At 40.1% G+C, this 24,410-nt stretch overlaps 1 protein-coding gene and 1 non-coding gene across 21 annotated transcripts in view; both read right to left on the bottom strand.

The window, feature by feature from the left end:
• Positions 1-743: 743 nt before the first annotated feature.
• On the bottom strand, positions 744-844 carry LOC116274361. Its single transcript, XR_004182987.1, has one exon. It is a non-coding gene; the product is annotated as a small nucleolar RNA U13 (small nucleolar RNA).
• A 3,866-nt stretch (positions 845-4,710) lies between these two features.
• Positions 4,711-24,410, bottom strand: part of RUFY3 (RUN and FYVE domain containing 3) — a 103,219-nt gene continuing 83,519 nt past the window's right edge. For 5 of the 20 annotated variants that reach the window (XM_021938552.2, XM_009206974.4, XM_003898793.5 and 2 more), the window contains 7 exons: positions 24,305-24,402; positions 19,668-19,787; positions 18,675-18,774; positions 13,440-13,504; positions 10,303-10,330; positions 8,870-8,938; positions 4,711-6,777 (listed from right to left, as the gene is read on the bottom strand). In XM_021938552.2, coding sequence (XP_021794244.2) covers positions 6,634-6,777; positions 8,870-8,938; positions 10,303-10,330; positions 13,440-13,504; positions 18,675-18,774; positions 19,668-19,787; positions 24,305-24,402 — 624 coding nt within the window. In that variant the 3' untranslated portion in view covers positions 4,711-6,633. Of the gene's footprint in view, positions 6,778-8,869; positions 8,939-10,109; positions 10,331-13,439; positions 13,505-18,674; positions 18,775-19,628; positions 19,808-20,014; positions 22,353-24,304; positions 24,403-24,410 lie in introns of those variants that run through there. The other 15 variants (XM_009206985.3, XM_009206986.2, XR_002522086.2 and 12 more) reach the window with 14 other exon arrangements.

Genomic DNA, 24,410 nt, shown 5'->3' with positions numbered 1-24,410 from the left:
ATCTGCTTATCAACCTTGCAAAATTTGGAGTCTATTTGGAAATAAATAAGAACTGAAACTGCATTTAGGGATGAGTTCAGTCAGGTTCTATTGGGTTAGACTTTGAGTATGAAAGCACGATTTTTTAATATATAAACTTTATTTTAGAGTAGTTTTCGGTCACTGGGTGTGGTGGCTCATGCCTGTAATCCCAGCACTTCCGGAGGCCGAGTCTGGTGGATCATGGGGTCAGGAGTTCGAGACCACCCTGACCAACATGGTGACACCCCATCTCTGCTAAAAATACAAAAAATTAACCAGGCATGGTGGCGCGTGCCTGTAATCCCAGCTACTAAGGAGGCTGAGGCAGGAGAATTGCTTGAACCCAGGAGGCAGAGGTTGCACTGAGCTGAGATCGTGCCATTGCACTTCATCCTGGGCGACAGAGTGATACTCCGTCTCAAAAAAAAAAAAAAAAAAAAAAAAATAGTTTTAGATATGCAGAGACATTGCAAAAACAGTAGAGTCCCTGTATACACCTCACCCACCTGTATACCTATTGTTAGTATCCTGCATTACTACAGGATATTTGTCACAACTAAGCAACCAACTTTGATACTTTACTGTTAACTAAATTGCACAGTTCAGATCTTTAGTTTTTTTCCAAATATTTTTTTCATTCCAGGATCCCACAATTACATTCATTTAACCACTTCAGATAGTTTTGTTTTTAATGACTTCAGATTCCCAACCTTTTTTTTTCACATCAGATGGGTAATGTCCTGATGTAACAAGGTGTGAAGGAGGCACATCTAACACAGAAGTGTGAAAGCCCAGTCATCATGCTTATGAACTACAGAAGGATCTCAGACTTGGTTTTGATGACCATGACAGTGTTAAGGAGTACTAGTTGGTTTTGTAGAATGTCTGTGAAGTTTTCTGATTGTTTTCCTTCTGGTCTTAGGAGGAAGACCAAAAAGGGGCATTTTCATCACATCAAGAGTACCTGTTATTAATAGGGCTTATCACTCATGATATTAATACAAATGTTGATCACCTGGCCAAGATAGTGTTTGCCAGGTTACTATACAATTTTTTTTTCCTCTTTACATATTGTACTCAAAGCAAGTGACTAAGCACAATCCGTACTCGAAAGGTGGGGAGTTAAGCTCCATCTCCTTGAAGTGGGGGAGGCGGTATCTACATAATTATTTGGGCTTTTTCTGTATAGGAGAGATGCTACTGCTCCTTCATCAGGTCATTTATATCAATATGGACTCATGGGTACTTACTTTATCCTTTGGGTTATAATCCTAAGCTGCATTATTTACTTTGTTGCTGAGATTTGTTTCATCTTTGGCCCTTGGGCATTCTATCAGTTGGCTCCCGTGCCCCTTTCACATACCTACATCCTTGTTTGTGGAACACTTCTTTACTTTCTGGCACTACAAGATACCCTCGATGGAGAATCAGCCATTTCTCTAGGGAGCCCTGATTCCTTTTCTTGGAGAACGGTATTAGAAAACAAGATCTGGGCATTGGATGTACCCGTTGCTGCTGGCATGTCTGCTGCTAGGCTCTCTCAGTGAACAGAGATATATGCATGTGTAGTAACTGAAATATACACACATAATTGTAATTACTCTCCGAATTCTTCTGGGAAGCAGTTTTTTAAAAAACTAGTAAAATATACATAAAACCTGCTGTTTTAACCATTTTTTTTTGAGACGGGAGTTCTGTCACTCCAGGCTGGAGGCAGTGGCTGATTCAGCTCACTGCAAGCTCCACCTCCTGGCTTACGCATTCTCCTGCCTCAGCCTCCGAGTAGCTGGGATCACATGCTCGCCACCTCAAGCTAAGTTTTTAGATTACTTTAGTAGAGACGGGTTTCACCGTGGTCAGCCAGGATGGTCTCTGAATCTCCTGACCTCGCGGATCTCACTGCCTCGGCCTCCCAAAGTGCTGGGATTACAGGCTTGAGCCACCGCGCCCGGCCTGTTTTAACCATTTTTAAGCGTACATTTATGTGGCATTAAGTGCATTCACATTGCTGTGCAACCATTACCACCATCTGTCACCAGAATTTTTCATCTTCCTCCAACACAAACTGTACCTATTAAACACTGACTCCCCATTCTGCTCTTCCTTAAGCCCCTGGGAACCATCATTTTACTGTCTTTATGCTTTTGACTATTCTAGGTACTTAGTGTAAGTGGAGTCATACAATATTTGTCCTACGTATGACTGGCTTATTTCACTTATCATGTCCTTAAGGTTCATCTATATCGTAGCATGTGTCAGAATTTGTTCTTAAAGTTGAATAATATTCAATCGTATGCATATACTAAATTTTGTTTACCCATTCATCCATTGATGGACACCTGGGTTGTCTCTACCTTTTGGCTATTTTGAATAATAGGGCTGTAAACACAGGTGTACAAGTATCTATAGAAGTTCCTGCTTTGAATTCTTTGGGGTGTATACCCAAATGGGTTTGCTGGATTATGTATGGCAATTGTTTTTTTTTTCTTTTTTCAGAAATCACCATACTGCTGTACCATTTTACATTCCCACCAACTGTGTACCTGAGTTCCAGTTTCTCTATGTCCTTGTCAACACTTGTTCTACTTTTTTGATAATAGCCACCTTAATAGGTTTATAAAGTGGTATCTCACTGTGGTTTTGATTTGTACACTTCCCCAGTGATTACTGATGTTGAGCTTTTCGTGAACTTATTGGACATTTCTACATCTTTTTGCAAGAAGTGTCTATTCAAGTACTTTGCTCATTTTTTCAGGCTTTTTATTGTTGTAGGATTTCTTATTTACAACTTGGGTTGCCTTTTCATTCTGCTGATAGTGTCCCTTGATGCACAAATTTTTAATTTTGCTGAAGTCCAATCTATTTTTCCTTTTGTTGGCTGTGCTTTTGATCATACCCAATAAATTACTGCTAAATCCAATGTCATGAAGCTTTTCCTTTATTTATTTTTTTTCTTTTTGAGACGGGGTCTTGCTCTGTCGCTTAGGCTGGCGTACAATAGCGCAGTCTCAGTTCACTACAACTTCCACCTCCCAGGTTCATGCAATTCTCCTGCCTCAGCCGCTTGAGTAGCTGGGATTACAGGTGCCCACCACCACACCTGGCTAATTTTCATATTTTTAGTAGAGATGGGATTTCACCCTATTGGCCAGGCTGGTCTCCAACTCCTGACCTCAGGTGATACACCTGCCTTGGCCTCCCTAAGTGCTGGATTACAGGCGTGCACCACCATGCTGGGCCAATAATTCTTTTTCTTCTTTTTAAGAATTTAATAATTCTAGCTCTGTTTTTCTTCCAACCTTAGTGGATGGAGCTAGTTCTTGATGCATTTTAAGTTAATATTTGCATATGGTGTAAGGGTCCAACTTTTGTTGTTGTTTTTTGGTATGTAGCTATCCAATTTTCCCAACACCATTTGTTGAAAAGACCCTATTTTCTCCACTGAATGGCCTTGGCACCCTTGTCAAAAATCATCTGACCATATTAAAGATTTACTTCTAGGCTCTTTTTCTATTCCATTGGTTTATATGCTAATTTTTATGCCAGTACCATACTGTTGGTTGCTGTAGTTTTGTGTTAAACTTTGAGATCAGGAAGTATAAGACCTCCAACTTTGTTCTTTTTCAAGATTATTTTGATTATTTGGGGGGGGGTCTCGACATTCTGTATGAATTCTAGGATAGATTTTTCTATTTCTGCAGAAATGTTGGGATTTTCATAGGGACTATTGAATTTGTAGATTACTTTGGGTAGTATTGACATCTTAACAATATTAAGTCTTTGTCTCCATGAAAATATACATTTTTTTTTTTTTTCTTGGCCTCCCAAAGTGCTGGGATTACAGGTGTGGGCCACTGTGCCCTGCCAAATGTGATACTTCTATGTCTTAATTTTGTATGGCAACATTTTGAAGTTTTCAATGTACAAGTCTTGGCCTCTTTGGTTCAGTTTATACTATTGTAAATGATGGAAAGCACAATTTTAAAGGAAGATAGGCATACCATTAAGTCATGGTATTCATGACTTGGTCTCCTTGCTTTTATGGGAGGCTGCACTAATAACTAAAGATCTTTGGGACGCTGTATACATTTTTTTTTTTTTTTTGAGATGGAATCTTGCTCTGTTGCCCAGGCTGAAGTGCAGTGGCGTGATCTCAGCTCACTGTAACCTCTGCCTCCCGGGTTCAAACGATTCTCCTGCCTCAGCCTCCCCAGGAGCTGGGATTACAGGCGCACGCCACCACACCTGGCTAACTTCTGCATTTATTTATTTATTTAGTTTATTTTAGTTGAGACGGGGCTTCACCACGTTGGCCAGGTTGGTCTCGAACTCCTGACCTCAAGTGATCCGCCTGCCTTGACCTCCCAAAGTGCTGGGATTACAAGTGTGAGCCACCGTGCCCAGCCTAAAAAAATGTTTTTAAAAGCTAGTATTTATGTGTAATTCTAAGTAAAGTCTCAAGTGACTATTCCTCCTTATATTATGTGTTACAAATATCTTTTCAAATTAATTTAAAATTAATTATAAAATAACTTTTGCTAATTTAGGGCAACACTCCTTTAGTCCATTTTGTTCTCCACATTATGTATAGCACCTATAAGAGTGCTGGCTCATGTAGGTGGCCAAAAAATAAAGACTCAAAACACAAATGTTATTTAGGGTAAAAAAAAGACAATCAACAAACTAGGCTAGAATTATTAGATTTTATTTTTCCCCAGAACTGTTAAACTTCAGCTTCACCAAGTAACAGGCTGACTTTTGGAATAACAACTCTTTCCCAAGCTGTTAACTCTTTCCAAGAGACAGAATTTATTAAAAAACATGGTTCCAGGATATTTCCTCCCCAGAATTCTAAACAGTCACAGAAAGAATCATACCTTCTTAGGTCTTGATTAGAATGAAACAATCTATAGACACATGTAACAGAATCAAAATAGTATATAATGTTTCTTGCCTTCTCTTGCTCAATACACTTCTCTCTTTTCCCCCAAAGAGTTTGTTACTCAAAGATGTGTAAGTACAGTCAGCCGTCCATATCCATGGGTTCTGCATCCATGGATTCAACCAACGCCAATCAAAAATATTCAGAAGAAAAAAATTCCACAAAGTTCCAAAAAAGCAAAACTTGAATTTGCCGAACACCCAGCACTATGTTGAATCCATGCAAATGAAGTGATGTGTAGGTATTTTATTAGGTATAAGTAATCTTCAGATGATTTAAAGTACACAGGAGGATGTATGTAGGTTATATGCAAATACCATATAACCCATTCTATATAATGGGACTTGAGCATCCATGGATTCTGATATCCAGTTGGGTTCCTGGAACCAAACCCCCATGGATGCCAAGGGATGACTGTATTGCCCTTTCCAAGAAAGCATCTATCACCTTTCATTCATGACTCAGAATAAGGAACTCCTTATTCAAACGTAAGTATTCCGAGCTAACTGTTCTCAGCCATCAACAAATTAAACTTGGCCAGGTGTGGTGGCTCATGCCTGTAATCTCAGCACTGTGGAAGTGAAGGTGGGAGGACTGCTTAAGCCCGGGAGTTTGAAACCAGGCTGAGCAACCAATGAGACCCCACTAAAAAAAAAAAAAAAAAAAAAAAAAAGCCAGTTCCAGCTACTTGGGAGGCTAAGGTGGGAGGATTGCTTGAGGCCCAGGAGAACAGGGATTCAGTGAGCTGTGATTGCACTACTGCACTCCAGCTTGGTCAACAGAACAAGACCCTGTCTCAAGAAAACAAACTTATTTTACTCTATATTTGACTTTGCTTTAATCAATATCTTCTATTTGCAAAAGCCAAACCCTATTTTGAAAACTCCTTACAATTTCCATTATGACTTGGAGAGGAAGATGGCGGGAACTGGGAAGAGTTGGCTTATTTTGTGGAAGGAGATTCTGAAAAGGGCAGTTATTTACTTTGAAGTCATTAAGTAGAAAAACAAATATTCTTTTTTTTGATAATGAAAACCCTTGTAGGTAAAGACCAGAAAATTCTAGTCCTGAAATTATAATATATTACAATATTGTTTTCAGTACATTCAGAATTTATATTACTTTTTAATTTCTTTTCCCTGAGATTGGGTTCACAGTTTGGTAGAAATACTTTAAAGAGGTAGTTAGTAGGGGTGAAGAGGAAACAATGTTTATGCTAACAGCACCTGGAAAAATAAGTAACATCTGTCATTTTGATCTCAGCATCTGTCTCTCCCCCTTGAATCTGCAAATGCAACAGAAGGAGATGATCATTTTCCTTTTTATTCTTATCTGCCTGGACTCTCTCCTATTACATCCACCCCAGTATCACTAATCATAAAAATGAGTTGCCCTTCCAAAGATATGCTATAAAGCAAACCCTCAATGTCAGGTTGCTTAGATTTAGAAGAGAAAGGCTCAAGTGAGTTCACTTTTATTCATACAGTCATTAGGGAAAATGAGCAAAATTTCCAGTAACCCCAACCACTGCCTTTTCTCCCTGGACCTAGTTAATTCCTATCAACTCTTTAGTTGACTCTAAGAACTGGGCTCTATGACATCCTGACAGCTAAAACACCGGTACAGAAGAGCCTGCATAAACGTTTTGGTCCAGGTCTTGGCCTTCAGTCTTATGATGGGCTGGTGGAATATTGCTTCATCAGATGCTTGTGACAGGGATTGCAAACTCGCTCAGGCTTGATACTTGAAGGAAGAGGCAGTTCATTTGTTGAACAGGCATCACAGAAGGTTCCTCTGCAGTTCTTACACACATTCTATGAGGAGAAGAGGAGGTTAGGCGGGGAATAGAAGAGGTGTAAGGCATAAGGATTCATGGGATATAAAAAGCCAAATGTGGCAAATGCTCCATGCCTAATCAAATAATGACTGGATGTTTACTATGTGCCAGATAGTATCTGAACACAGGCCCAATCTACAAAAACATTCAGTCTAGTTTTTAGATTTAAATGAAAAGAAGCAGTGCCGTAGAGTTAAAAATAAAAACAGGTAACATAAAAATCACTTATATTTAGAATATACTTCACACATCTGTTCCCCATACTCACTTTGAGGTAGGTTAGTTTTAAAATTAGTTTGCAAGTACCTGTGCATACTCCAAATAAGGCAGTGAAAGAGCAATGGATTGAGTGAACAGGCTAGGATTAAAAAAGGTGCTGAGTACGAACTGAAAGTATAATTCCTAATACACTGATGTGCTTAATGCTTTCCTGTGATCTCTGGTGCTCTAAGCACATCCGCTGGGTTATAAGTGCAGCAGGAGCACAGCTTCCTGCATCTTGTTCATAGGAAATTGTTTGGTTTTCCTAAACATTTTGCATCTTTAATGGTCAAGCACTGAGAGAGCAAGAAGTCACTATAGCAATGTCAGCAGTAAGGCTGTGACAGGGTGGTATACACAAAGCTCCAAGCGTCCTATATAAAAAGCTGTGAAGAATAATTTCTCCCATGAAGTGCTACCTTCATGTCAAATAATTCATGTTCCTGAGGGTGAGAGGAGTAGGGGGTTGCTTTCATTTGAAAGCCTGAGAATTTTTGTCTGACACACAGAAGTTAAAGTTGCATGGCTTAGAAGAGGAAAGCCAGAATGAACAGTTTCTTCTATTTTGTAACATGTTTCTATAATTATAACTTCCAGTTCTATAAGGGCAGTTTGTCTGTTCTCTGACTCTGAATTTAAGAGGAGGTCATACTATAATTTCATTTGTTAAAATTTGGCACGATCACAGATGGTGCTATGCAGGTCGTGATCCAGAATTTGAGCCTGTTTCCTGTATCTCTTCCAAGCACGTGTTTCACACGTTCATTTGTACATAACTTTTCTTGAGCATCTCCTATGGATTGGATACCATATTAGATGCTGGGGGATTCTGTGAACAAGACACAGGTCCAGCTATCAAGGGCACTCGTTCTTTCTGAATACTTCCCTAACTCTGCCAACCCTAGAGTAACAAACTGGGAAGGTGCTCAGGCAGACACCCTTGAAGATCGGGTGGAAAACAAGTGGTCTAGCGGGGAGAGTTCATATTCTGTTCTGAGCAGGATAAAGTGCTGAAAGGACTGTGGACTTTGGAGCTAAAGCTAGGTTGGAACCTGGGCTTCATCACTTATGACTTAACTTTGGGAAATATAGTTAGCATTAGATGTTCAACGTTCTCCATTTATAAAATGACAGCTATGAAGGACATAAGCTTGAAAAGAACAGAGACTTGGTCTACTTTGTTCATTACTTTTTCTCCAGCACATTCTACACAGCAGGCACTCCATATTTACTTATACATTTCTATCTGCTTATTTGCTTTAAATTACATAATTTTTTGTTTATTTATTTTTAGACAGCTTGCTCTGTTGCCCAGGTTGGAGTGCAATGGCGCGATCTCGGCTCACTGCAACCTCCGCCTCCCAGGTTCAAGCGATTCTCCTGTCTCAGCCTCCTGAGTAGCTGGGATTACAGGTGCCCGCCACCACACCTGGCTTTTTGGTTTTTTTTTTTCTGTATTTTTAGTAGAGATGTGGTTTCACCATGTTGGTCAGGCTGGTTTTGAACTCCTGACCTCGTGACCCACCCACCTCAGCCCTCCAAAGTGCTGGGATTACAGGCATGAGTCACTGCGCCTGGCTGCTATTTATGTTTATTTTAACGGAAATTTACTGACATGAATTATTATGACTGAAAAAATAACAGGTACCCAGTGAATGCTTGCCGCTTTTGCTTTTCACCTCACCCCCAGCACTGTGAGCATGCACTCTGCACTCCATGCGGCAAAGTCCCTGTTACTCCTGGGGAGGGACTTGGGGGGTGCTGTAGACATTCCTATGAAAAACCTGTCCGTTTCTCACCACAGTTACCTTTGTTAGGCTGCCATCTTCCTGACATAGCTGACACACCTGTGGCTTTCCAGAGAGCAGCAGCTGATCCTAAACCACACAGTGAGCGGTTAGTTTTTCTTAGTGCCAGAAATATTAGTACTTTCAGAATATGCCTTTTTTACCTACAGTATTAATATAATCACACTATAGACTATCTGGAAACTAAATAAACCAATTACGAATAGGTAGTCCTACCACCATAATACCACTCGGAGAATCCCATCATTATGCTTCCAGCTCTTAGTTTTTATAATAACGTGATTTTACTTCTAAAAAGAAAATCCAACACATGCAAGTATAGAGTAAAAAGTTTTAACACCATCCCATTCCTCTTGCTTCACTCTACCATCAAGAATGGAAAGCACTGGGGGCTGGGCCTGGTGGCTCACACCTGTAATCCCAGCACTTTGGGAGGCCAAGGTGGGTGGATCACGAGGTCAGGAGTTCAAGACCAGCCTGGCTGACATGGCGAAACTCCATCTCTACTAAAAATACAAAAAAAAAAAAAAAAAGCAAAGCTGGACATGGTGATGGGCGCCTGTAATCCCAGCTACTCAGGAGGCTGAGGCAGGGGAATCACTTGAACCTGGGACGTGGAGATTGCAGTGAGCTGAGATTGTGCCACAACACTCCACACTGGGTGACAGAGTGAAACTCTGTCTCAAAAAAAAAAAAAAAAAAAAAAAAAAGAATGGCAGCATTGGGCATGGAAGCTCACACCTGTAATCCTAGCACTTCGGGAGGCCAAGGTGGGAAGATCACTTGAGCCCAGCCTGGGCAACATGATGAAACCTTATCTCTGTAGTCCTAGCTACTCGGGAGGCAGAAGTGGGAGGACTGCCTAAGCTCGGGAAGTCGAGGCTGCAGTGAGTTGAGATCGTCCACTGCATCCCAGCTTGGGCAATACGAGTGAGACCTTATCTCCATTTAGAAAAAAAAAAAAAGGATAGCAGTAGGATTTATTTTATTTTATAACCTGAGAGGTAAATGACAGGGTGACTCAGACATAGTAGCATTCACTGTCTTTCTCGTGGGCTTGTCATAAACTATTAGATTCACAAAGTGTTTTATAATCATTTATGTTAGCTTATTTCTAAGTGATCAAAGCATCTTTTTTCTCTCCATTTTATGTAAAAGAAAACTAGAGGAAAGGGATGTAAAGTGAACTCTCCTAGGTCTTATGTCAGGGATAATTTAAAATGTGAGAACGGATGTTTACTTAGTAAACTGTTCAGAGCTGTGCTACTTCCTGTGCGAGCTTCAGGCAATACGTATTTGTTCAGGGTATTGTTAGAAGGATGGTACACTGTATTCACGCATCTTCCGCCCATGCTACCTTATTTGCTGGCTAGGCACGGTTCAACCAACTTCATAATTTATACAAGATGTTTTGAAACAGGAGGCTGTGTTACCTGTTCATCCATAGGGTGGGGTTGCAGCCTACAATGGAGAAGTAAAAAATCGTGACAAATAGGAACTTTATATTTCCATTTCTATCATTTCAATAAAAAGCTCAGAATACAAACATTTTTTCAAACAAGAAATACTGTAGGTCTTTTATATTACTAAGAACAACATAATTATTAATTTTGACCTCCAAGGAGAGGAAATTTTGCTTCTTAAAATGAATCACTAGAATCTGACCATTGACTTATTATATTAGGGTTCCCATTTAAAAACAGATGAAGTTATATTTTACATTCCTTTTTGCTATCAAAATATTCCCAATGTGTAAAACTCCAATGTGTAAAACTTCCCAATGTGTAAAACTCCAATGGTTCACTGGCCATATATTTTAGTAGCTTTTTTTCTATCTGATATTATGGAAATCTATACATTATCCATTATCACATGTTATATATTAGTCCTAAATATTCTTAAGATGTGAGCTTTAGCAAATTAATCCAAGAAGGGGAAATGAATGAGACTGTTACCAGAAAACCCATTCAGGTTGAAATATTTCTTCATGAGACTAAGCTGAGCTAACTCTGATGTTCCCAGCACAGACTAGAGCCTAAATGAGAGGCGAAGCAAAGCCCGCTCTTGGTTACAGGGAAAATGCACTACAGATTGCAATGGTTCCTATTTTCACTTGAGTAGCAGTGTGACCACCAGACATACACCATGGGGTGACCAGATTTTCTGATGTTCCTTGCCATCATAATCCCAGGAAGCCTGGTATGTCTAACGATTGCAGCTATGACCAGAATAAGTCCTGGAAGTTGCTAATAGGTAGTGCAGAGCCAAAGCACTTAAAAACAGTAGACATGATAAACAGAAGCAACTTGGATAAGTCACTCAGCCTCTCTGTGCGTCTCAGTTTTCTCATCTGTAAAGTTGCATTAGACAGTTTTGTAAGGAATATTAAATCATAAGGAGATAATGAATGTAAAACAAATTCTAAGTTGCAGAGCACAATTCAATTCAGATAAAAGGAAGCACTATTCTATATTCTCAGAACCTAAATCAGAAGTTGGCATTTAATAGACACTCCTGATTGCTCAAGTAAATGACTTGATGTTAGTTTGGAAAGAGGCTGACCCTGAAAGGCACCTGGAAGCCCAGGTTAATTTTATGGCCCTTCTAGTTCCCTTCTCTTTGCTTATGCCTATCTGTAATGTGAGATGGGTGACAGTTTAAGGTTAGCTCTGGATCAAACCATGCTCTTTGGGAGCAAAATTAAAGACTTTGGAATCATTCTGGCCTTTAAGGCAAGAAATGGGCATTTAGGCCAAGCACCTGCAAACTGGACTGTGTAATTTCTCTTCTCCAGCAGCTACTTTTGCTCCAGATGACACACTACCTCATTCTTTTTTTTTTTTTTTTTTTTGAGATGGAGTCTTGCTCATTGCCCAGGGTGGAGTGCAGTGGCGCGATCTCGGCTCACTGCAAGTTCCACCTCCCGGGTTCACGCCGTTCTCCTGTCTCAGCCTCCCGAGTAGCTGGAACTACAGGCGCACCCCCCCCACCACGCTCGGCTAATTTTTTGTATTTTTAGCAGAGATGGGGTTTCACCATGTTAGCCAGGATAGTCTCGATCTCCTGACCTCGTGATCCGCCCGCCTCGGCCTCCCAAAGTGTTGGGATTACAGGCGTGAGCCAACGCGCCTGGCCACTACCTCATTCTTAAGGTGACACAGCCTGGCTAGGGACAGCTGTATAGTTCTCTCAAAACCCCACTATGGTATCCTTCCTCATCACTAACTGCTTCCTCCACCTTTTAAAGTAGACCTTTATGTTTAGAGCAGTTAGATTCACAGCCAAATTGAGTAGAAGGTACAGAGACTTCCCACATGCCTCCTGCCCCATCCCTGGTCTCTTTATCAACATGCTGCACCAGAGTGGTACATTTGTTACAACTGATGAACCTACACTGACACAACATCATCACCCAGAGTCTACAGTTCACATTAAGGTTCACTCTTGGTGGTGTCTATAGTCTATGGTGTGGTCAAATGTATAATGACATGTACCCACCATCACAGTATCATACAGAGTAGTCCACTGCCCTAAATATCCTCTGTGCTCCACCTGTTCATTCCTCCCTTCCCTTACCACTGGCAACCACTGATGTTTTTTTTTTATTGTCTCCATAGTTTTGTCTTTTCCAGAATGTCATATAACTGGACCTCCTTCACTTTTTAATGCAGTGGCACTATGTAATATTTAATTATATTTCTAACCTGGTAAAATAACTACAAAAAGTCAGCTTCCTTGAAACTATCGTATGCTCTTCATCGTGAGCAAATCAGATAGAGTTAGGAAAAAGGAATAGAGTTAAGCTGTTTGAGATTCTCAAGAGAAAGAAAAAATGAGAGATGAGAGATAAGAGAAATCAGAGTACTTTTTTTTTTTTTTAATTTTTTTGAGATGGAGTCTCACTCTATTGCCCAGGCTGGAGTGCAGTGGCGCTATCTTGGCTCACTGCAACCTCTGCCTCCTGGGTTCAAGTAATTCTCCTGCCTCGGCCTCCCAAGTAGTTGGGATTACAGGCAGGTACCACCAGACCTGACTAATTTTGTATCTTTAGTAGAGACGGGGTTTCACCATGTTGGCCAGGCTGGTCTGGAACTTCTGATCTCAGGTGATCCACCTGTCTCGGCCTCCCAAAGTGCTGGGATTATGGGCATGAGCCACTGCGCCCAGCCACTTATTTGAAATTTAGCACATAGGTAGAAACAAGTCATACTCAAATATATTTAAGAAGCTAAGAAATGCTATGTATGACTTATACTTTATTCTCCTGGGAAACCAATTCAGTAAAGGTGGGAAATAACCTCTTAAGTGATCATTTGAGCTTGGGAATTAATCAGGGAAGAGAGAGAGGACAGCTTGATCATCCTTTCCTCTGAAATGGCCTAATGGGTTTGGTTTAATACATGTTATATGGTTTATTATTTACTAACTTCCACTTCGAATGTCTTCCTGGCATATTAATATTATAAGTCAGTGTCTGGTCGGTGTCAATGCCTATGTATATAAAAAACTCCCCCCTTCCCACCACCCCAGAATAACTTTACATCTTAGTTAATACTTGATTAACAAACACCTGTGGCTTTCTTCCAGGGGCTTTTTTAGTTTAACATTTTCCTCTTGCATGTTGTGCTTCCCATCCTGCCAAAAGAAAACAGCCCAATTTATTAATTATTCAGAATGCTAAACAACGATGATATCGCACATATTTTCTTCTGCAATGCCTTAGTTTGGGTATAAAGCTAAGTAACTTTTCTTTTTTTTTTATCAGGGAAGGGATCTAACTTTCAAGCTATGTTTCCTCATTCTTTGCTCTAAGTAGTTTCTTAACTATTCTGATAGTTTGTGACAAATGATTTTCAAAGTAGATATTTTAATTCTTGAGATTCAAATAAAATTCAGAATGTATTCTATTTACTTGCAAAGTTGGCTCAAGATATCAGTTACTCCTTAGAGGAAGTATAATTTTTTTTTTTCTTTCCCCCAGACTGAGCTCTGAAAAACTGGTAAAACCAAGGATGGCCATATCCATCAGACTATAATCCTCTGGATGTTCAATCAAGTTGATGCCCCAGGGCCACAACTTTTTTTTTATCCGAGACAGGATCTCGCTCTTGTCACCCAGGCTGGAGTACAGTGGTGCCATCTCGTCTCACTGCAACTTCTGCCTCCCAGGTTCAAGTGATTCTTGTGCCTCAGCCTCCTGAGTAGCTGGGATTATAGGTGTGCACCACCATGCCTAGCTAATTTTTGTATTTTTAGTAAAGACGAGGTTTCACCATGTTGGCCAGGCTGGTCTCGAACTCCTCACCTCAAGTGATCCGCCCAGGTTCAAATTATTCTTGTGCCTCAGCCTCCCGAGTAGCTGGGATTACAGGCAGGCGCCACCATGCCCAGCTAATTTTTGTATTTTTAGTAGAGACGGGGTTTCACCATGTTGGCCAGGCTGGTCTCAAAGTCCTGACCTCAAGTGATCCATCTGTCTTGGCCTCACAAAGTGTTGGGATTACAGGCATGAACCACCCAGTGCCACCATCTCTATAGCCTGTTCAACTCAAGCAGTTTTCTACTTGGCAGGACAGATGTAAAGTTTCAAACTGCATTTCTTTCTTTCTTTTTTTGTTTTTGAGACGGAGTCTTGCTCTGTCGCCCAGGCTGGAGTGCAGTGGCGTGATCTCGGCTCACGCGATTCTCCTGCCTCAGCACCTGAGTAGCTGGGATTATAGATGCCCACCACCACCCCTGGCTAATTTTTGTATTTTAATAGAGACGGGGTTTCACCATGTTGGCCAGGATGGTCTTGAACTCCCAATCCAGGTAGTCCGCCCGCCTTGGCTTCCCAAAGTGCTGGGATTACAGGCGTGAGCCACTGCACCCAGCCTCAAACTGTTTTTCTACCAATACTCTTAGGCTCTGCCTGGGCAACTTTTGTTTGTTTTGGAGACGGAGTCTCAGTCTGGCACCCAGGCTGGAGTGCTGTGGTGTGATCTTGGCTCACTGCAACCTCTTCCTCCTGGTTTCAAGCGATTCTCTGGCCTCAGCGTCAGGAGTAGCTGGATTACAGGTACAGCTGCCAGGCCCGAATACTTCTTTGTATTTTAGTAGAGATGGGGTTTCACCATGTTGTCCAGGCTGGTCTCAAACTCCTGAGCTCAGGCAATCCACCCACCTTGGCCTCACAAAGTGCTGGGATTACAGGCGTAAGCCACAGAGCCTGGCCAGGTGCTGGGCAGTTTTTAGGGCTACATTTTTTTCTGTGGCACACACACCCACTGCTGCTTGCCTTCAACTGTTGCCTATGTGCATCCAAAAGTGGAATGTGTATTCTTTTTGTTTGTTTTTTGAGACAAGGTCTCATGCTGTTGCCCAGGCTGGAGTGCAGTGGCATGATCACAGCTCACTGCAGCCTCGACCTCCTGGGCTCAAGTGATCCTCCCACCTCAACCTCCTGAGCAACTAGGACTATAGGCACGAGCCACCACACCTGGATAATTTTTAAATTTTTTTGTAGAGATGAGGTCTCCCTATGTTGCCCAGGCTAGTCTCTTACTCCTGGGATCAAGCAATCTTCATGCCAACGGCCTCCCAAAGTGCTGGGATTACAGGTGTGAGCCACCCAGCTGAAACGTGTGTTCTTACACCACTCAAGTATCAAGGAAGAGAGGTCAATACTTATCCTCCTGGAAATGCCACTGCAAGTAACAACTGGAGATTGAAAAACTTAAAACCTCACTTGAAAAATAGGGTGAGATAGGTCAAGATTTTAAGTAAACTCTTGTAAGCCTTTTAGATTTTATGTTCACTAAATTAAAATAATAAAGATAGCATGCTACAGAGAGTGGTTATTTTAATTATATTTATTTATTTATTTATTTTTGAGATGGAGTCTCGCTCTGTCGCCCAGGCTAGAGTACAATGGCATGGTCTTGGCTCACTGCACCCTCCGCCTCCCAGGTTCAACTAATTCTCCTGCCTCAGCCTCCCGAGTAGCTGGGATTACAGGAGCCCACCACCATGCCTAGCTAATTTTTGTATTTTTAGTAGAGACGGGGTTTCACCATGTCGGCCAGGCTGGTCTTGAACTCCTGACCTCGTGATCTGCCCACATCGGCCTCCCAAAGTGCGGGATTACAGGTGTGAGCCACTGTGCCTGGCCTAGAGTGGTTCTTTGTACACTTTAAATTATTAGTAGTGATACTATTTAATAAATTTCCACATACCATCGTTTTCTACTTGCCAGTAAATTAGCAGCTCACTCTCTAGAAATTTTAAATAGTTTATGAACTCTTCCTGCTTTGTTGTATACTAGAGGTATTCAAAAAGTTCATGGAAAATGCATATTACAAAAAGACTGTGCATGGACTTCAAAAATTTTTTTGCGGCAAAATAAACTTGTACTAACTTATTTTAATATATCTGACCAGGATTTGGTTTGAGTCACTAAAAAGGATAAGATATCAGTTTGAAAAGAACCCCTGGCTGGGCATGGTGGCTTATGCCTGTCATTCTAGCACTTTGGGAGGCTGAGGTGGGCATATCGCTTGAGCCCAGGAGTTCAACACCAGCCTAGACAACATGGCAAGACCCCGACTCTACCAAAAAAATACAAAAATTAGCTGAGCATTGTGGTGTGTGCCTATAGTCCCAGCTGCTCGGGAGGCTGAGGCGGGAGTATCACCTGAGCCTGGGAAATCGAGGCTGCAGTGAGGCATGATCGTGCTACTGTACTCTGTTCTAGGTGAGAGTGAGACTCTGTCTTAAAAAAAAAAAAAAAAAAAAAAGAAAGAAAGGAAAAGAAAAAAGGAAGAGCCCCTATCAGAGTAACATGAATTCTGCTAAAATTGAAGCAAGAACAAACATCAAATTCATGGTGAAGCATGGATGGAAGAATTGTGAAATTACTGATGCTTTACAAAAAGCTTTTGGGGACAGTGCCCCAAAGAAATCAGCAGTTTACAAAACGATAACTCATTTTAAGAAGGGGCCAGATGATGTTGAAGATGAAGTCTGCAGTAGCAGACTATCCACATCAATTTGTGAGGATCTTATTCATGCTCTAATTAAAGAGGAACAACGATTAACAGTAGAAACAACAGCCAATACCACAGATATCTCAATTGGTTCGGCTTATACAATTCTGGCTGAAAAATTAAAGTCGAGTAAACTTTCTACTTGATGGGTGCCAAAACTGTTGTGCCCATATCAGCTGCAGACAAAAGTATAGCTTTCAATGGAATTATAAACAAGTGGGATCAAGAACCTGAAGCATTTGTTTGAGAAATTATAATAGGAGATGTAACAACTTCATAGTACAATCCTGAAGACAAAGCACAATCAAAGCAATGGCTATGAAGAGGTGGAAGTGGTGCAATAAAAGCAAAAGCAGACAGGTCAAGAGCAAAGGTCATGGCAACAGTTTTTAGGGATGCTGAAGGCACTTTGCTTGTTGACTTTCTGGAAGGCCAGAGAATGCCAACATCTGCTTATTGTGAGAGTGTTTTTAATTTTTTTTATTTTTTGAGACAGAGTCTTGCTCTGTCACCCAGGCTGGAGTGCAGTGGTGTGATCTTGGCTCACTGCGACCTCCACCTCCCAGGTTCAAGTGATTCTCGTGCCTCAACCTCCCAAGCAGCTGGGACTAGAGACTAGAGGCACATGCCACCACACTCGGCTAATACTTGTGAGTCTGTTTTGAGAAAGTTAGCCAACGCTTTAGCATAAAAATGCCCAGGAAAGCTTCAACAGAGAGTCCTATCCCACTAGAAATATGCTCCTAACTCATTCCTCTCATCAAACAAGGGCAATTCTGTGAGTTATGATGGGAAATCATTAGGCAACCACTTTACAGTCCTGAGTTGGCTCTTCTGATTTCTGTTTCCTAATCTTAAAACATCATTAAAGGGCACCAATTTTTCTTCAGTTAATAATGTGAAAAGATTATATTGATATGGTTCAATTCCTAGGAGCCTCAGTTCTTCAGGGATGGTATCATGACTGGTATCATCACTTACAAAAGTCTCTTGACCTTGATGGAACTTAGGTTGAGAAATAAAGTTTATATATTTTTACCTTTTAATTCCATTTCCCAAGATCTTTTTGAAGTCCCCTTGAATAGTAAGTATACACAGGAGGCAATTTTTTCACTGTTTGTCTGTCACATAAACAGTTATTTCATGTTTTGCTGATTTCATTATTTCCTGGGCCCCAGAGATGCTTTTACCCAATTTTAGCTCCTTCACCACTGTAGATCTCTCCTTCTAAGATTATTATGTGGAAATTTCTACTTTTGCTCTTTATTCTATATTACCTTCCCTTCCTCAAGCCTAGTTCCCGCTCTAATTATTCCCATGAGAAGTTCCTTAAGGATACTCAAAGTGAAATCCTCATGATTTGAAAAAGATATACAGAAGCAAATCCATATTGTGGAAAATTGTTAAAGGGGACTTCAGGGTTGGAGAGGGATTATTATACTATTTTATTAAAATTATTATTTAGCAGAAATCCAAGAAACATATATTTTTGTTAAGACATCAAAATAATCTTACTTAAAAAATTATTAAAAGGGAAACAGGGTCCCTGTGATTATTAAAATCCCCCTTTCCAAATGAAATCAAGTTAGAGAAAGTATCGTAGAGGCAGACCCAGAATCAAGCTTTCATCTGTTCACACAATTACTGGTTTGCTATCCATATACTTAAGGACACAGTCACTAAGTATGTGATCTGTAAAGGAAAACTGACAGGCCTATCAAGGTAGCCTCTAAAATTTAAACTGAAATTAAGTAAAAGAACAAGGGAATAGCAAATATTACCATCTTGGATTCTGGCTTCTGGGAACCCCTTCCTGGGATGCTCCTGTCGTTTTGTAATCTTCTTTCTTTTTCCTGTTTTAGTTCTAACTCAAGCTGGTTCCTGAGTAAGTTGGAGAGGAAAAGGATGAAAAATTGGAATTCTATACAGACATATTCTCTAAAGAATGCCAACCCCTTGTTTTAAAGTGCAGTAATTAAAAATGGGTAAGGGCTTGTTGTCAGAGAGACAAGTTTTTAAATGATAATGCTGCCACTTCTAAGCTTAACTATGTGAATCTGGACACATTTAACATCTCTAATCTCTACTTTTTTTTGAGACGGAGTCTTGTTCTGTCGCCCAGGCTGGAGTGCAGTGGCATGATCTCCGGTCACTGTAACCTCCGTTTTCCAGGTTCAAGCAATTCTTCTGCCTCAGCCTCCTGAGTAGCTGGGATTACCGGCACTCACCACCATGTCTGGCGAATTTTTGTATTTTTAGTAGAGATGGGGTTTCACCATCTTGGCCAGGCTGGTCTGGAACTCCTGACCTCAGGTGATACACCTGCCTTGGCCTCCCAAAGTGCTGGGATTACAGGCAGGAGCCACTGCGCCCAGCCTTAAGCTCTACTTTAATCTGAAAGTGGAGGCAATAATATCGCTAATAGGGTTGATATGAAGATATTATGAGAGTTTGCATGTGAAGTGCTTTGTAAAGTATCTGGCACACAGTAAGAATTCAGGAAATATTATATATTATTATTAGTGTTATTTTGGCTAATAATTACTATTTATCTGGGATCTTGGGCTCTAAGTTTCTAATTCTTTGATCACAAAGCATGTTGATTGGATTTGGGGAATGTTGAAGTACGTGAAGCTTTCTGAATTCCAATTCCAGAGAAGGGACATTGCAAAGACAGAGCCAACCTGGCTGTAAGTCATGAGACCCCTCTTCTTGCTGTCTACCCTAAGAATTACCCATGACCACCCTGTCGGCTCAAGCTGCCCCCTCTTCACCGCTGCCTGGTGAGCTCCTCGACTTCCAGCTGCAGACTGTTGATCTTGTCTCCAAAGTCCTGTTTGAAGAGCCGGTTGTCCAACTCAGCAGACTGGCGGCTTCGCTCAGCCTGGCGCAATCTGGATGTGAGCCACATGAACTTGTGATAAAAAACAAAAGCCATGGTGGGGAGAAAGACCAAGTTCACAACACAACATAAAATAACCCAAGGAAGAATGCACAGAGAGACAGAGAGAGTAAAAAAACTTTGCAGGACACAGGCAAAGAAATTATGAGGGGGGGAAGATGGAAAAGAAACAAATTCTAAAGAAAAGTAAGATGAAGGTGAACCAGGCAGAGGAAAAGCTGATTTTCCATTTTTTTTTTATTCTAGTACTACAGTTTACAGCCATTAGATGATAAACAATAAAACATCACTTTTTAGAAAATCCATATCCAAAGCCAACCTCAAGTACACAGTAATTTAAGTTAAATCCACTTTTTAAAAAAATTTCCTAATAGGTTTGGTACTTAATTTTTCTGTTTTACACACATAACTGGAACTTGTAAACGGGCAACTACCTTCTTATATGTGGAATTATAGTTTTTTCTTGTCCTTTCCCCCAAACCACATATATTAAATCATGGGACATTATATATCAACCCTCACCCAGGCTTTGGGTTATTCTATAAGGAAAAGCCTTTGTCAGAATTTGGCTGTCTCCTTCCTTTCCCATTCCCACAAAAGATGTGTGACTAAGTGGACAAAGAACTCAGCACTGGGCCTGTTTAAGACTCTGACCATATTCTCTAGAAGATTCTGATGGATGTTTTCTTCTAAATATCTTATAACTTTGCACCTATACAGAAGCATGTTTTAGAAGGTAAAACACTTGGGGCTTTATATGATAGAATTTAGAAGCATGCTATGTGTAGGTTTTAGAAAGTTTAATTTTGGTATTTGATCATTCCTTCCAAATGCTCATAGAAAAGGCAACCCATCACCACAAAAGGATGATGAGGAGAAGAATATAGTAGGAGCTTTGTTTATATAGGTGCAAATTATAAGAATTAAAATAAGTTCAAGAGCACAGGATCTTCCACTTCCATGAAGTTGTTTTAAACATATGTTCTTTGACTTGATTTTGGTTCAAGTCCAATCTGTGCAGGGACCTATATAAGCACACATGGAATCCATCGTACACTCTTAATTCTGGTTTTGCCAAGAAAAAGATAAAGAATTTTAAGAGCTGGAAGCGAAGGGGTTATCTGTGTCCCCACCTAAGCAGCTGAAATGCTGCAAAGCATACCAGAAGGAAAAAAAAAGAGAGAAAAAAACCCAAATATTTTGTTAGGACCTTTTGAAGGAATGAAGGCTTATGTAAAGCCCATCTCTTCAAATCAAAAATCATCTTAAAAATTAAAGTATTTATAGGATCATTTACAATGTTAAAGCCTAGAGAGGGTTAGTCTGTGGTCACTTATAAATAGAAGCCCTGCTAATATTGCTTGTGGATATCTACTGGGAATCTGTATTTTTGTACTAAATAATAATAAAGAATGTAAGTTTATCATTTATTTCCTATTCTGAAATGTTCTTCTAATAATTCAATTATTAGCTTCCCAGAACCTTTAGCAAACCTCCATCTGAACAAAAAGTAACAGAAACTTTTAAGTAAATGTTTCCAGGTAAGAAATGACAGGCCAGGCAGAATATCAACATTCATGTCTATACCCTGTCCTTTTTATTCCAATAAGAAAAGCAGGATATGAAAAATGGGTACTGCATCATTTTTTTAATACGAGAGGAGTGTTTCTATTATAATCATTCTCTCTGAACTGCCTAAGTAGGAAGCAGAACTGCAGGAAAATGGCAGAGGTAGAAGATGACAAACATAAGGAGGGTTTCCCCAAGTGTCCACATTATTATGTTATCATAAGTTACCTAATTACTAACTTCATCTCTATATATTTTAAAGAAATATAAGGATGCTGTTTTTTCTTTTTTTTTTTTTTCAAAAGTCACTAAGGCAAAAAAAGTTGCAAGCAATCTTGGTTACTGAGAATAGAAGTGTAGTGAAAGTGAAATACTAAGTACTATCCTTGTCTTGGGGATTAAACCTACATAACAAAAGTGAAAAGGGGTCATGGTCTAAGAGACACAGAACTATTTTAGAAGAGTCTGAGTTCATGTGGTAGTTACCTCTAGTTCATTACACTGCAATGGCAGAACAGGCTTGCAGATACAGACATGAACAATGCACCGAGAATCTGATATTATCAACGATTGGGTTGTAAAGGCATCATTAATATATATACAGAGCTTCAATTCCCTAGGCTTTTTCAAAAAAGTGGTATTTTTATTTATTGGTCAACTCAGAAATAATTTCTCAAAGTTTACTCAGCTTTTAGTTAGGAACTTATACCAATTTTTCTAACCCTGGGGAGAAAACAATACGAAAAACACCCAACCTACATCTCCAAATGGTTTTTTAAAAGTCCAACAAATTCAAAGTCAACTTTTTGGTGACATTTTAGAGAGAATCAGAGCTTAAATGTAATAGCTTTCAGATTTCTTCCTTTTACAATGAAGTTGTGATATCAGACTTGCAACGTGCCAACTGAAAAATGCCTAATGATGTTTTGGGATCAGTTTATTTGCTGCACTATTTAAGGTCTTTGCCTGTTTCACCAAATCCTTTTCACTAAATAAAATAAAAATGACAATGAAGTGAAAGGGGAATGAGAAAATGGATAAACAGGAAACACAAAAATAGCAAGAGAATAGGTCAGCTTAATATTCAAAGAGATGTCATTTTTTCTTTCTGTTTGCTTTAAATTCCAAGTCAAAGCATCATTGAAAACGAATTTGATACATTTCACTTCAAAAGCACAATTTATGAACAGTAAAATCATTTTGTTAAATCATAAACATATAACTATGTATGAGCAAGTATATAACCGTCTTTCCTAGGTAAGACTGATACATTTTTATTTGGCTATATAAGAGGTTTCAGGCTTATTTACAAATTTGCCATTAAGTTTTGAGTAAACATTAATATGCATTGCTGTTCAGGACCCTTACTAGTTAAGAATCATCTGAATATAAGAAGTCACCCATTAATCCATTCATTCATATATCTGCTGAATGAATGCTTATATATTCAAAGCACTGTGACAGATCTAATGAGGGAACTCAAAAGATTAGTTAACTAATCTCAGGGAGCTTACGCTCGCATTGGAGGACACATATATAAAGGGTTAAAAGGTAAAGTAGACAGTGAGAAGAGCCATAAACAGTATAGATAAATATGAATATGAAGCTATGGGAATTCCCAGAAAGACAGATCATTTCTAGCTGCAAAGAGGTATCAGAGGAAACTTTGGGGAGGTGGCATTTGAGCCTAAACTTAAAAATGAAGAATAAGGGAGTGGGAAGAATTAGGACATTTCTAATTGGTGGAACTATTGGGAAAGAAATGAATGAGAAAACTGGGAAGTACGTCCAGGGACCAGTAGTTTAGTTTTGCTCAAGTGCAAGAAGGGTGACGAACAGGTGTTGAAGGTAGAAACATCGGCCGGGCGCGGTGGCTCAAGCCTGTAATCCCAGCACTTTGGGAGGCCGAGATGGGCGGATCACGAGGTCAGGAGATCGAGACCATGCTGGCTAACACGGTGAAACCCCGTCTCTACTAAAAAATACAAAAAATTAGCTGGGCGAGGTGGCGGGCGCCTGTGGTCCCAGCTACTCGGGAGGCTGAGGCGGGAGAATGGCGTGAACCCAGGAGGCAGAGCTTGCAGTGAGCTGAGATCCGGCCACTGCACTCCAGCCTGGGCGACAGAGCCAGACTCTGTCTCAAAAAAAAAAAAAAAAAAGAAGGTAGAAACATCAAATGACCTTGGGTGCCATGCCACATTCAATCTTGAAGACTCAGCCATTTCTCTTGGCTGCTGAGCTGCCAGACAGAAAATGGTGGTTTCACACAAACAGAGAAAGAGAGTAGCATAGGAAGAAGATGTGCTTTGGGCAGCCTAAATTGTAGATACTGGTGAAAGATAGCTGCCCAAAGGATGAAAACTCAAGACTGGTCTCCAGATGAAGGTAAAAGCTGGGGAAGCACACTGGAGGTGACAGTGGAAGCTACAGAACTACCCAGGAGAAAGAAAAGGGAGATAAAGAGAAAAGGGTTAAAGAAGGGAAAGATCCAGAATAGATCCTTGGAGGACACCTATCTCTCACTGCCTCTATATACCCCAGCATCCAAGTATTCAAAGACTTTAGTGATGAACAATAAAATCACAGAATTACATACATATATTTAAGAGTCCTTTCATGCTTTTAAGTATCCTTCCCCTAACACATGATTCTGATAAGGGTTAAGAGTTCTGATGTTCCAAACAGTCATCAAAGGCTGACCTTTCCTTTTTTTTTTTTTGTTTTTTTAAGGCTAGTCAAGTAACTGACATTTCCTAAAAACATTTCAGTCATACCTTAGAAAACACACATAATATTTAATTGGTTTTTTTTTTCTACCAGAATGTCTTATGCTAATTTGGAAGAATTTCATATATTTTCTATTTGCAAATGTACAGCACATTCTCTTCACTATCAGCACTGACAACCCAAAGTGTTTCATTAAAGAACCAGGACTTTTACCTTTGTTCAAGTTGTTTAATGGTAGCAGCCATCTGATTAGTCTTCTCTTCCAAGCGACTGTTTAGTTCACTTTTCTGTTTTACTCCTAAGTCTGAACTCTGTTATG

Source organism: Papio anubis, chromosome 3 (assembly GCF_008728515.1).
Source record: "Papio anubis isolate 15944 chromosome 3, Panubis1.0, whole genome shotgun sequence".
Lineage (NCBI taxonomy): Eukaryota > Metazoa > Chordata > Mammalia > Primates > Cercopithecidae > Papio > Papio anubis.
This window is presented reverse-complemented; position numbering and strand designations above follow the sequence as displayed.